This window comes from Mixophyes fleayi, chromosome 4 (genome assembly GCF_038048845.1).
Source record: "Mixophyes fleayi isolate aMixFle1 chromosome 4, aMixFle1.hap1, whole genome shotgun sequence".
Classification (NCBI taxonomy): Eukaryota; Metazoa; Chordata; class Amphibia; order Anura; family Limnodynastidae; genus Mixophyes; species Mixophyes fleayi.
Window position 1 is genome coordinate 23478684 of NC_134405.1, and position 13853 is coordinate 23492536.

Consider the following 13853-nt stretch of genomic DNA (forward strand, 5'->3'; position numbering starts at 1 on the left):
CTGTGGATACCATTACCCTTTGGTGCATATATGATCGTTTGCCCCTCCTGTCTTTTTAAACAAACGTAACCATGGTAAGAACATTTATTTGATTGTCATAATCTTATTTTTGTTTTAATAAACTAATGCAGGGAAAGATGGATGCAATTCACCTACAGAAAATTAGAACTATGTACGTACAATTCTATCCAATGCACAGGCATGAATATTTCTGTTGTCATACTCAAGGTCTATGGCAATAAAAATATATCTGTCTGGTCAGTAACATTCTCTGAGTGTGGAACTTCCCCTCAATGCCACTTAGGAACCTATCCAGTTTGCTCTCTAAAAACTACTACTTATTTTTCCCTTGTTTGTGCTCATTTAAGTATTTGCCGCACACATTCAGCATTTTGTGTTTGTTGTAAAGCCTAAAGGCTGCCCCATTCTCATACTGTGCACCCAAATACTTTCTGAGTTCCCAACATCATCATCTATACATACACAAAGGGTCATTTCTGAATGCAGGACAAAATTGAGAAGAAGTGTAATCTATTTGCACAAATTGCCTCCTTGAGCTCCAGTTAAATACACTTTTTAATTATTAAATTACTTTGATTTATGTGAATATAGAAATGTCCTCCTATAAATCATGCTATATGGTCCCATGATGAAAATAAATGTGACATCACCGAAGTGCAAGAACTAGATCACTCTCGCAGGATAGAATTTTTTAATGACCATAATAAGGCTATGGAGATTGCGAGTTTTGGGAGTGGAAATGTCAACAAAAATGTACATTCTCTCTTGAAGTTTATTAGAAAATCCCATTCCACAAAACAAATTAAATTTTTGGATAATTTTACAGTATCAACTGCAATAATCATATAATGCCCCTGTCCAGCTATTTCTTCAGAAGGAGCTAAAATGTGCTCACTCCGCAATGGACATAGTCATAAAGGACTAACTCATGTGCGTGACATCATAGAAGAAGAAACAGCTTTAATGCTGTATCTGTGCTTCCTTCACAAAGGTGCCTTATAGACACCATATTGGCCTCTAAACAAGTAGAAGAGCAGATACATTGACGTCAATGTGCTATTTTTATCGGCTTAGTTTCTCAATTTGTAATGGGGAATAACATCACTACCATTTGTATTTTGCTTTGTTGGTGAGGATATCTATGTCACGGCATGCTTAAATTACTTTTATGTTTTTGTGTGTCTTTCTGGATCTTCTCACCTGCCAGGGATGGAAGTTCATGATATCAGGACATGTTCCATTGGTAGATGGCCCATCTCCTGTCCTGCAGTTGCGCAAATCTTGCAAAGCTTTTGCTACAACACGAACTGCTGTGTAGATGTTATATGTTACCCTCAAACCAGATATGTCATTATAACTGTTCTGGAGGCCTTCTAGACTTTCTGCACCAGTACATTCTTGAATTAGTGGTTGCACAGAAGCTGTGAGGTTTTTCTTCTCCTGGAACTTACAGCTAAAAACTTCCTCCCAGAATATTTTTATCCATTCTCCTCCCACAGACATGGATGGGTGGATCCTGTTGAGGAAATCTCCAAAGCCTGGCATGCTTTCACTGTGGAGGGCAAAACCAATTGTTCCAAGGAGAAGTCTGGAATACTTGTCTACTGATAAGAAGGGAGAGGTGGCCCAAGCTTCACTGGCAATCCATAACTTTCCTGTGACATTTTGTCTCAGCATCTCATCAAGAACAAGGACTAAGTCTATATCAGTAGAAAAGATGACCACTGCCGTGGCTGATGATTCTTTAATGACCCGAACAATGTGTGGGGCGTTTCGATCTTGCCGGCTAATAATAATATTCTCTGTGAAGGCAACACAAGCTCCGGCTTTTAAAATGTCTCTCTTGATCACTTGGATACCTTGTTGTCCATAATCATTATCAAGGGCCACTAGACCAATCCAGGTCCATCCAAAATGCAATACCAGCTGAGCCAGGCCCTGAGACTGGAAAGCATCACTAGGAACTGTTCTAAAGAATGAGCGGAACTGTATACGATTGCTGAGAAGAGAGCTTGTGGAAAAGTGGCTAATCTGTGGCAAAATACAAGATCATGATTGTATGAGGGATTTAGAAATGTGGACCTGGAAATTAAACATTCACACATATATAAAGAAGATTCATTAATTTTATTCCTCTGGCAGCTAAATCAAGGACACAATAAGAAATTAATGCTAAAACTTAATGAAAAGCAACATTTAAGCATCCGTTGCCTACATATAGTGGAATAAACATTTTTTTGGACTGAACGATAATTCCTATGCCATGAGAAGATCTGGATCAAAGCTTTGGGGGTCCAGTGTACTTAAGCGGTGGCTAAGTGGTTAGCACTTCTGCCTTACAGCACTGGGGTCATGAGTTCAATTCCCAGCCATGGCCTTATCTGTGAGGAGTTTGTATGTGCTGCCCGTATTTGTGTGGGTTTCCTCCGGGTGCTCCGGTTTCCTCCCACACTCCAAAAACATACTGGTAGGTTAATTGGCTGCTAACAAATTGACCCTAGTCTGTGTGTGTGTGTGTGCTTGGGACTTTAGACTGTAAGCCACAATGGTGCAGGGACTGATCTGAATGAGTTCTCTGTACAGCGCTGCAGAATTAGTGGCGCTATATAAATAAATGGTGATGATGATGATGAGGGTTTAAAATTAAACACATAGTGTCCTAATTCAGGGGGAAATAGAGTTACTTACTAACCCAATTTTAAAGCCACAATGTGTGAATATAGTACACTATTATGCCATGATCCATGAGAGAGGGGGATCTGGTGTACCTCCTCCCCCACATGCAATCATGTTTTCTTCTTAGAGTTAATCAACAAAATTTTAATTGCAGTCAGAATAAACAGAGGAAAATTAGTTAATGATAGATGAATATCCACTGACTTTCCTGGCCATTACTGCATGGTGAATTAGGGCTATTTACAGGTAGCTTTTATATTTACACTAATTGTGAATACTAAAACATTCACTGCTTGTATTTTGTAAAATTTTCAGCAGGTAACCAGACAAACAAAAAATGCATGAGATAAAGGATTTAATATGAGAGGGCTTTTCCTATGTTCATTATACCTCTCGTCACTAAGCCTATTGGTGGATACTGCAAGAAGACAACCAGATCCTAAAATGATAACAGAGGACAATAGCCGGCAGTAACGAAAATAATGTTGGAGAGAAGGATACCTATTTCAGATAGTGCATATTAGCCCTACTCCAGTACAATATTGCTTCGCCAGAGTTCAAGTTTGATCCTTTTTTGCTTTCCTCTTGAAACTCAGAGGGTCTGAATCATTAAATAGAGTAGAACATAAGAAAGGAGTTACTTTGCACCTGGGCAAAACCATGTTGCTTTGGAGTGGGAGATACGTGTGGGGACAGGTTTTTATTTGGCGTAGGGCATGTTCTATATCAACTTTAAATTTCTGTGTAAAAAAAAAAAAGCTGTCAGGTATTTGTGTGCTGCATGAAAAAACAGCCAGTATTTTCCTTACATGTAAATAATAAACTAAATTTCACCCCTGGCATTGTGACGTGGTTTGTCCAGAAGCGAAGTTACTCCTCTTTTTAGCTTTGTTCTCAGTGAGAGTGTAAAAAAACGTAATAGATGTTCTGGAAATTGCAGCATTCGATGCAGAACTTGTTAGGAAAATAACATGATATAGGATTGAACTGAATAGCAGATTTTCCTTGCAGGGTGATGCGCTCATTCGATTAAGCTTTAAATTTCTCTATTTCAGAGTCTACAACTTTGAAGTAGTGCATATGCTTTCAATGGGTAAAATTGGACCTACTCAGCTTACAAGGTCCCGAGGACAATGCTTTTGGCAGAAATATTTACAAGTGTATTATTCCACATTTTAATACCTCTTGAGAATGCATCTTTTTTTAAGTGTTCATTTTTTATTTATGGAACTACTTTTTTATAAATAGTGCATTATTTGATACATATAGAATAAATGTTATTAAGCTTTGGTTTCTCTTCATATTGCACCCTTTTGAGTGTCTCCTCAACTCAATCTAATAATTGTCAGTTCAGTGCGAAGGGCACTGGGTAACTTACTTGTGGAAAGTGGTAAAGCCCCAGAATGTGAGCCATCAGCATGGTGTACGTAGACATAGAATGGCCAATTACTGCTGCCAAGTGGACATCTCTTTTACAGCGATAATTAGGCAGAGGCTGCCCATGTTCACTCAGCAGTTGCAGCGTCCCTGACAGCGCCCTCTGCAGGACCATGCATGAGTCAACCACCTGGAATCCTAAGGTGAGGTTTGGCAGAAAATCATAGTCCTTGTTTATTTCCTGAACTGCAAAATGTACTGCCTGGATCCGCTGGTAGTTTTCAAACCTGAATCTGATTGTCAGAAGGGGAGAAGATAATGTGATTAAATATCAGTTTATCAGTAGCACATTTTGAGTAGATTCTTTTGATCATAGATATGAGATAGGGTTCATGTAATATAATATTATTCAACCCTGTCATCTACTTACAATCGGGCTATGTACTCTGAGACCATTCAAGCAATGAATCTGTGAATGACCGCTAAGACTAATTACATATCATTCAATCCATACAATAGGGATTACCAGACATCTGAGATTAATAGATAACAGGGCTCAGGAAGTTAAGACACCCTTACATCTCCAGTAGAGATAGAGGTATGTGTATTATTTTTTGGAACAGACAACTAGAACACTCAATTGTCATAAAGCTTGCCCCAGAACAATATCATTTTTCTCTTTTTAAAAGTGATTCACAATATGACTATGTTGTTACCCTTAAAATATATTCTTAAAATTCTTTGGGTGATTCACAAAAAACAGAATGAAAAAGTATTGGACCAGTATCACAAATAATTCACTAAACTGAACTAGTAATTTTGTTAGTCTATGGAACTGATTAGTTAAAACATCTCACAGTCTTTTGTTCATATTCCGGTTGTATGATATAGACATTATGCTAGTATTTCCAGTCATTGTGCTGCTTCATCACTGCAGAGTGAAATTGATCTAATTTTTCTCCAATTAACAATATAGCAAGTCTCACGTTTTACAGATAACTGGTCCAGGGTGCTCTCTGTAGCTTACATTCGGGTATATTTTGTTCACATGGACAGGAGCTACCACCCCGATTAGTAAGTCCCCGTTTAGTGACATGCCGGTGAGATCAGTGCTTGTCAATCTGCAGCCATGTTCAGTACAATCGGATAAATGTAGGACATAAATCATGAGTAGATGCCACATCATCTTTTATAAACTTTCCGGGAATTTTTCAACGTCTTACAGGTCATGAATGTACAATATATGGACCACGAGTCCTGGAATGAAATACAAAATATAATAAATTGCAATCATAATTCATGTATCCATGTGTCTTGAAAATACAGGTGCTTTGTAGAAAGTTTCTAATGACACTTTCTTAGAGAAAAGTCTCATGAAGGACAATAACATATTGTGAATCATCAGACACTGTGACTCTGCAGCAAATATTTATTTCACATTCGATCACTCAATGAAGCAATAGTCTGGAATGTGACTGAGACAATGGGTGAAAAGACAAAGAGATGAAGTCATGCCTGTAGAAGGTTGTGCTGTATATATAAATAGATTTAGGAACGTGCAGTAACAGTGCTATGTGTGATCTATGCATTACACTCAGCTCATAGACATCATTCAAATGATTCTTCTACATCAAACTGCTTTTTATATAGAAGAGTTCTATCCGCTCTGGCATTTAACATTCCTGTGAACGAAAGATGATAATTACATGTTTCAGTGCTAGGAGGAATAGTGAAGATGGAGATGACTAACGTAGACAAACATTTCTATACATAGACCACTGTTATATCACTTAAGTAAGTGCTGAAGGGGTTACGCACAATTATATTTAATGACATAATGAGATAATCTGGTGTGTGAGCATTGAGACCTGTAATCTTTATTAGGGAATACTATATTCTATGATACCTGGATGCTAATGATTTTCTAATTGAAAATCCTCAAACCAGTTTCTAATGACTTGGTAAAGATTTGCAGATTCTCCTTTTATTAACCCAGTTCTTTCCTTGTGCTCATTGACTAAGAAAAAAGAAAGAAATGGCAATCTCTATAAAGGTGATCGACATAATTCCAGTAACGGTAATGCCGACATCATTGACATCGACACTAAAACGCCAAAACCGACTGTCACGGATCTCAAACAGAAGTACAGCTAGGAGTCACGAATTTGGTGAAAACACTCTGTGTTTATTTGCAGAGAGGTATTAACAACAGGTAATAAGGAGTAGTGATAAATACCAGGTTCCAGCTGATGCAGAAAGTAGCATAAAATGTCCAGAAACAACCAGGTAAACGGTAATGCAGGGTAGCAGAGGGTAGGTATTAACAACAGGTAATAAGGAGCAGTGAAAAATACCAGGTTCCAGCTGATGCAGAAAGTAGCATGAATGTCCAGAAACAATCAGGAAAGGACAACAGGAAATTACATCAGGATTGGACAACAGGAAAGGACATCACAGGATGGGACAACAATAACCAGCCATGTGAGCTGGGGGAAACAGGTTTAAATGGACCACACCCAGGTGCATAGAATGATTGGTGAACAGGAAGGTTAACCCCTAATGCACACAATAGCATCACCTCTGGTGAGTGGAGGTACTGCCAATACAATACAATAATAGGACAAAAAGGCAGGAGCTGCCATGCAAAGCAGCATGTAATGCATAAGCTGAGGGCAGATCGTGACAGTTCCCCCTCCCTTAAGGGCGGATTCCAGACGCCTAATTACCAGAAATGTCTGAATTCATCGGAATCATAGTCCAGAATTGGGGGCCCGGCAGAAAAGTCCTCGTCCAAGGGCGGAAAGGCAAAGGAGACCATGCCAGTTGCCAGTTCAAGAACTGCAGAACCTCCTCTCCTCTTACGTCCTCCTCTCTTACGGGACTTTCTCGGAATTGGGGCCTGAGCCAACTGAGTGGAGCACAAAGGTATCTCTTGGCCAGTTGAGATGGGTGGTACTGGTGATATTGCAGAGGCCCCGCAAGATGGTATAGCAGGGACAGTTACGAACCTGTTGAAAACTGCCTCAATAAAGGATTGAAAGTCCGATAAAATGGGGTGATCCGTCTCAATAAATGGGTTTGCCCAATCTAATGCCTCTCCCCTAAAATGGGATATTAGAAATAACACCTGTCTCTTAGGGCTACTAACAAGGCTTGGTGTGGAGGGGATCTTTGAAGCAAATAACCTCAGAAGGGCATTAAGTTGGAAAGGATGCCCCTCAAAGAAAGGTGACAGTTCAGACTTGGCATCCTCGGTAACAGATGGCTCGGACTTGGCAGACGACTTGGCAGCAGGCCCAACAGGAGACCCGGACTGGGCGGCAGGCTTGGCAGCAGGCCCGGACTGGGCGGCAGACTTGGGAGCAGGCCCGGACTGGGCGGCAGACTTGGGAGCAGGCCCGGACTGGGCGGCAGACTTGGGAGCAGGAACGGACTGGGCGGCAGACTTGGGAGCAGGCCCGGACTGGGCGGCAGACTTGGGAGCAGGCCCGGACTGGGCGGCAGACTTGGGAGCAGGCCCGGACTGGGCGGCAGGCTTGGGAGCAGGCCCGGACTGGGCGGCAGGCTTGGGAGCAGGCCCGGACTGGGCGGCAGGCTTGGGAGCAGGCCCGGACTGGGCGGCAGACTTGGGAGCAGGCCCGGACTGGGCGGCAGACTTGGGAGCAGGCCCGCACTGGGCGGCAGACTTGAGAGCAGGCCCGGACTGGGCGGCAGACTTGAGAGCAGGCCCGGACTGGGCGGCAGACTTGAGAGCAGGCCCGGACTGGGCGGCAGACTTGGGAGCAGGCCCGGACTGGGCGGCAGACTTGCCAGCACTTTGAGAAGCCTGAGGGCAGACAGCACTTTGAGAAGCCTGAGGGCAGACAGCACTTTGAGAAGCCTGAGGGCAGACAGCACTTTGAGAAGCCTGAGGGCAGACAGCACTTTGAGAAGCCTGAGGGCAGACAGCAGACAGGAGACTCGGAACTGGACACAGTGGCAGGAGACTCGGAACTGGACAGTGGCAGGAGACTCGGAACTGGACACAGTGGCAGGAGACTCGGAACTGGACAGAGTGGCAGGAGACTCGGAACTGGACACAGTGGCAGGAGGCTCGGAACTGGACACAGTGGCAGGAGGCTCGGAACTGGACACAGTGGCAGGAGGCTCGGAACTGGACACAGTGGCAGGAGGCTCGGAACCGGACACAGTGGCAGGAGGCTCGGAACCGGACACAGTGGCAGGAGGCTCGGAACCGGACACAGTGGCAGGAGACAGAGGCTGGCACCTCGGCACAGGAGACAGAGGCTGGCACCTCGGCACAGGAGACAGAGGCTGGCACCTCAGCACAGGAGACAGAGGCTGGCACCTCGGCACAGGAGACAGAGGCTGGCACCTCGGCACAGGAGACAGAGGGAGTGGGTGCCTCAGGACAGGCGGCTGGAGCTGGCAGATTGGGTCTCTTCGCAGAGAACAGGAATGCTGGAGCATAAACAGATTTGGAGTGCCGAGAGGAAACAACAGGAGATGGTTCAGTAAGCTGACGTGGTCTACGGACAGGACAGTCCTGCACGAAATGTGCATTGCTGGCACAGTAGAGACACAGTTTGTTGGTTATTCTGCGCTGTCGCTCCTCTTCGGTCAGATGGGGGCGTGGCCCACTTGTGAACCGGGCATTAGTTAAACTGCAGTTGTTAGTTAAATGCAAATTTGACATGGTATTATTGCAAGGTGTTGGCGGCACGGATTCAGCAGCAGACAGAGTTGGCTGGGTCAAATCAACAGTATTAGATTTCAGTGAAACAGTCTCTGATAGTCTCCTAAGTGGGTCCAAAAGCAAAGTGGAAAATTTAGCCAGCTGGGAGCGTAGCAATATAATGTCCATTTGTAAGGTTTGTAGCAGTGTTAATTCCATGATTGGTAAAACAGACATGTTGCAAAAGACAAATGAAAACTTGATTGCAGCAAAAAAGGTCCCAGAATAAAACAAAACTTTCACCTGGCTCCAAAGCTGTTTTTTTGGGCTGGTTATACTGTCACGGATCTCAGACAGAAGTACAGCTAGGAGTCACGAATTTGGTGAAAACACTCTGTGTTTATTTGCAGAGAGGTATTAACAACAGGTAATAAGGAGTAGTGATAAATACCAGGTTCCAGCTGATGCAGAAAGTAGCATAAAATGTCCAGAAACAACCAGGTAAACGGTAATGCAGGGTAGCAGAGGGTAGGTATTAACAACAGGTAATAAGGAGCAGTGAAAAATACCAGGTTCCAGCTGATGCAGAAAGTAGCATGAATGTCCAGAAACAATCAGGTAAGGACAACAGGAAATTACATCAGGATTGGACAACAGGAAAGGACATCACAGGATGGGACAACAATAACCAGCCATGTGAGCTGGGGAAACAGGTTTAAATGGACCACACCCAGGTGCATAGAATGATTGGTGAACAGGAAGGTTAACCCCTAATGCACACAATAGCAGCACCTCTGGTGAGTGGAGGTACTGCCAATACAATACAATAATAGGACAAAAAGGCAGGAGCTGCCATGCAAAGCAGCATGTAATGCATAAGCTGAGGGCAGATCGTGACACCGACATTGGCGGCATGGTTGAAATAGCGACTTACAGAAAAACTTACACATCACATTACTGTCAGCCATGCCAGAAAAGTCAACACAAGCAGATCCCAGCAGTGTGATTGTCGGCACTTAAAATGGCAATACTCACATTGCTGACATTAAGGAAGCAATGCAAGCGGGTCCTGCGGCTATACAGCCGCGACACCCACCGCCTGTATAACGTAAAATTCACAAAAGAAAAGCGAGAAGGTCCCCCCCTATAAACACTATTAACCCTAGCGCTGCCAGTGTTTATTAATGGTTGTAGAACTACAAGCACCAGCATACCCATGGCAGTCAGGGCATGGTGGCACTTTGAGAACCACAAGTGCCACCATGCCCTGTCAGCCTTACCTGCTGACACATGTAGTACACCAAAGTATTGCAATAAAAATAATAAAACCCCTTAAATAAAATACAACACCCTCTTTATAACCACATATATTTATTAAAAATAAGAAAAACAAATACTAACCAACAGTTGTCTTCTTCTGTTTCTAGACACTTGCAATCCAAATATGCTTGTAATCCATGTCCAAATAAATTATATTCCAAAGGATCCAGGAAAATGTCCCAAAAAAATTGTGTTCAAAAGTGCAGGAAAATTATCTTCTTATCTTCTGGTCCAAAGACCTCCTTTTGTAATTGTACAAAAGGGGGTCTTTGGACCAGAAGAAAAGAAGATCATTTTCCTGGACATTTGGATACAAGGGGACTCGTCACTCGTAAAAATATTTGCAAGTATATAACTATATAATTATGGTAAAGATAGCTTGTAAAATGGAATGCATGGCTCCAAACAACATCTTTGTTTTATCAACGTTGTAAGAAGTGTATTGCTTCCGCAGTGAAGAAACTACATTTATCAAATAACAAGGTGACTTGTGGAATGAGAACTTAAATTCTCACAGGAAGTATTCTTCATTGACAACATCATAGACCAAGATCGGTCTACAAACTTGATCTGTAGAAACAGATTATCCAGGACTGCAAACAGCAATTGAAGTCCCAGATAAAATACTTCCAAATATTATAGGAGTGTGATGTAGATGAAGTCATAATCAGAGAGAGTAATGTTTTAGAAGAAATTTAAATATGGGATCCACTCACTAGAGTTTTAAAGACTGAAACTGTCAAATCAAATTAGTAAGGACATATGAAACACTGCATTTTCTCAATTGTATAATTGTTTCAGAGGGGAGCCAAGGAATAAGAAGGGGATTACTTTTATGATAGCTCTATTCTCTCTGATCTGCTTCATAATCAATCATTTTGATGAACACCAGTTTTTCTATATTTTTGGAAGTACCCTTCTCAAACGATCACTCACAACGTTCCTGGCTGCACTAACCACTCTTTCCGCATACACACTGGAGGGTGAGCAGCTTAAGTACACCATAGCTAGTTTGTACAAGGGGCTCCAAATTTCCTTTCTTCACTGCCAGAATTTAAAGGGACTGACTAAGTTGCTAAGTTCTACTTTATCATTAAAGTAATCCTCCATCACTCTACTAAGACAGGGTGTATTAAATTGAGACACGCTAGAGGTATCAGTAGTACATTTGGTCTATCGTTTTAAGCCTGACCAGATTTCATAAATTTTCACAATGGTGTGCTTCTGTGTTGTTGACTCAAAATCAGTGTGACTATCAGAAAAGGAAAGTTTTTTTCTGGCAGTGGCCTTTAAAGAAGCTGAAGCAGGGAACGTGTCACGTGCAACTCAAGCCAACAGATTGCTCACAAGAAGTTGTTTACATCTGTGAAGATTTGGGTCATTCTGATAGAAAGAGATGACTTATGACTTAAACCTAGGATCAAGCATGGTTCCCAAAATGTACTGATCCAATGTTAAGATGCTGCAAACCCTCTGGTCCTGGCAAAGTGAATAAAGAACTTGATCCACAAGGCCAACATACTTTGCCGATTTATTAACTTATATCTCCCATTCAGCTTCTCCAGTTGCTTTTCCAGTAGTTTATTAACCGTATGACTTGAATCAGGCTGTCAGTGTCTGAGCTCACTTCATTTGTAACAATTTCAAAGGGTTTCAGAATCTTGGCACAAAGCTTTTATGGGCCACAAACAGCATCTCCTGCACTGACCTCTCATTTTTTTAAGAAATTCTGCACCACCAAGTTTATTTTGTGTGCAAAGTATGGTACGTGCTGAAATTCATCAAGTCATAATGCATACACAATGTTGGCTCCGTTATCGGCAGTGAGGAATTCTGAGGACAGTCTTAGCAGAGTGAGCCAATTTGTTATCACATTCCTGAATTTTTCCAAAAGATTAACACCAGTATGTTTCTTTGTGAAACCAGCGATGCACAGAGTGGCTTACCTGTGAATGACCTGACAGTGAGTGCTAGGTCTACTATGCAGAAAGGATGAGGTGGATGATGGGGAAGCTACCAGCGCTACTGTTGCTGCTGATGGCAATACACCTACCCAGTGAGCTGTCACTGTCATATAGTCTTTGTTTTGACCATGACCACTTGTCCAAATATCCGTATTTAAGTAGACTCTCTGTACAATGGCATTTTTTAGGAACTGAATGACTTTTTGCTTAACCGCACAATACAACTGAGGAATTCATGTTCTGGAGAAATGGAACCAACATTTTATAGCGCGTACACATCATCTAAAACCTGTTGCATTGATCCAATTCTAATATATTGCTGTGAAACAGGAGGCTGACTGTCATACTTGTTTCATCTTGCAAATACTTGCTTCACAGACAATTGTGTAAAATACTTGCTCATCTAGCTCCCCTTCTGTATAGATCTCTCCCCCACAGCAGCAGCAGCAGCACCAGCAGCAGCACCAGCAGCTGTAGTGTGCAAGGATGTTTCTTGGGAATCATGAATGGCCTTAGGGGAATTATTTGGAATTTAATAGTTGAATGGTGAACTAGTACGTACTAATATTGAGGATTACGATGATGAAGGTGTTGACACCGGTGAGGATTGCAAGTTTCTATCTATACCCAGCTGATATGATGCTGGGCTACTTGCTACTATACACAATTTGCCACATTTGGAAACACGACTTGAATGAGTTCGCTGCGAATGTCGTAACAGGGAAGAGGTTCCTAGAAGTTCAACCTACCCCTACAACCTGTCCCTACCTCTATTTTTTTTCGACTAAGAAATGCTACAGATGCCTTGACAAATGTTGTCTGGGTTTGGATAAAAAAAATTCTAAAAAGATATGTTTTTTTTCATCTTATGCCCTGGTGTGATAATGCACTTTTCATGGGCATCTGTTGGTGGTAACACTGGTGGCTGCCTTACTTCAACACAATCATCATCATCTTCCTCTTAATCTGGCCCATGTACAACACATTCATTTTCAGATCCACAATTACCCCCCTCATCCTCTCGCACCTTTGCAACTTCCATAATAGGTTCCTTAATTTCTATGGGTAAATCATCATTAACACTAATACTGCTACTACTACCACTAACCATCCTCACATTTCCAAATGGTTGAGGATTTTTCAAAGGAGGCTGCTCAATTATTACAATGTCTGAATCTGAAACCTTAGACTCACATGTAGCAATCATAGATACCCTCCTTAGACTCTCGTCAGGATTCTGTGAATGTCCAAGTTGTTCTTCAACCTCAGTGTTAGCCTCAGGCACTGAGTTGTCGGTTTTAGAGGTGTCAGTAACAGATGTACACTCTAAGCGACAAGGTGGTGCATGTGAATTTGAAGAAGATGCACAACCGCGTTGGTTACTCTGTTTTGGAATGATCATTCTAGTGTGTATAATAGTACCAGCAGTAGCAGGATCCTGCTAGTAAAAAGACATAGGGCTAGATTTACTAAGCTGCGTGCTTGAAAAAGTGGGGATGTTGCCTATAGCAACCAATCACATTCTAGCTTTCATTTATTTAGTACCTTCTACAAAATGACAGCTAGAATCTGATTGGTTGCTATAGGCAACATCCCCACTTTTTCAAACCCGTAGCTTAGTAAATCTAGCCCATAGTCTGAGCCTTGTCTTGTCATTGATGTTGGTGTATGAATGTTAGCTAGTTTCATTTTGTTTGGATAAATCACAACATTCATCAGAAAATTCCCTCTTAATCCTCCTCCTTACATGAAGAGTTGGGAGCCTGATTCATCAAGGAACTTAGGCAAGAATTTGAGTAAATTTCCTTACTTAGTTTTCT

General features: G+C 42.0%; 1 protein-coding gene across 1 annotated transcript in view; it reads right to left on the bottom strand.

The window, feature by feature from the left end:
• The window catches only part of LOC142150573 (extracellular calcium-sensing receptor-like), a 34308-nt gene extending 20873 nt beyond the window's left edge, over window positions 1-13435 (bottom strand). The window contains exons 1-4 of the mRNA XM_075205772.1: window positions 13042-13435; window positions 10585-10639; window positions 4076-4367; window positions 1222-2052 (exon numbers count right to left, since the gene is read on the bottom strand). Coding sequence (XP_075061873.1) covers window positions 1222-2052; window positions 4076-4367; window positions 10585-10639; window positions 13042-13435 — 1572 coding nt within the window. The remainder of the gene's footprint in view (window positions 1-1221; window positions 2053-4075; window positions 4368-10584; window positions 10640-13041) is intronic.
• Window positions 13436-13853: the final 418 nt, after the last annotated feature.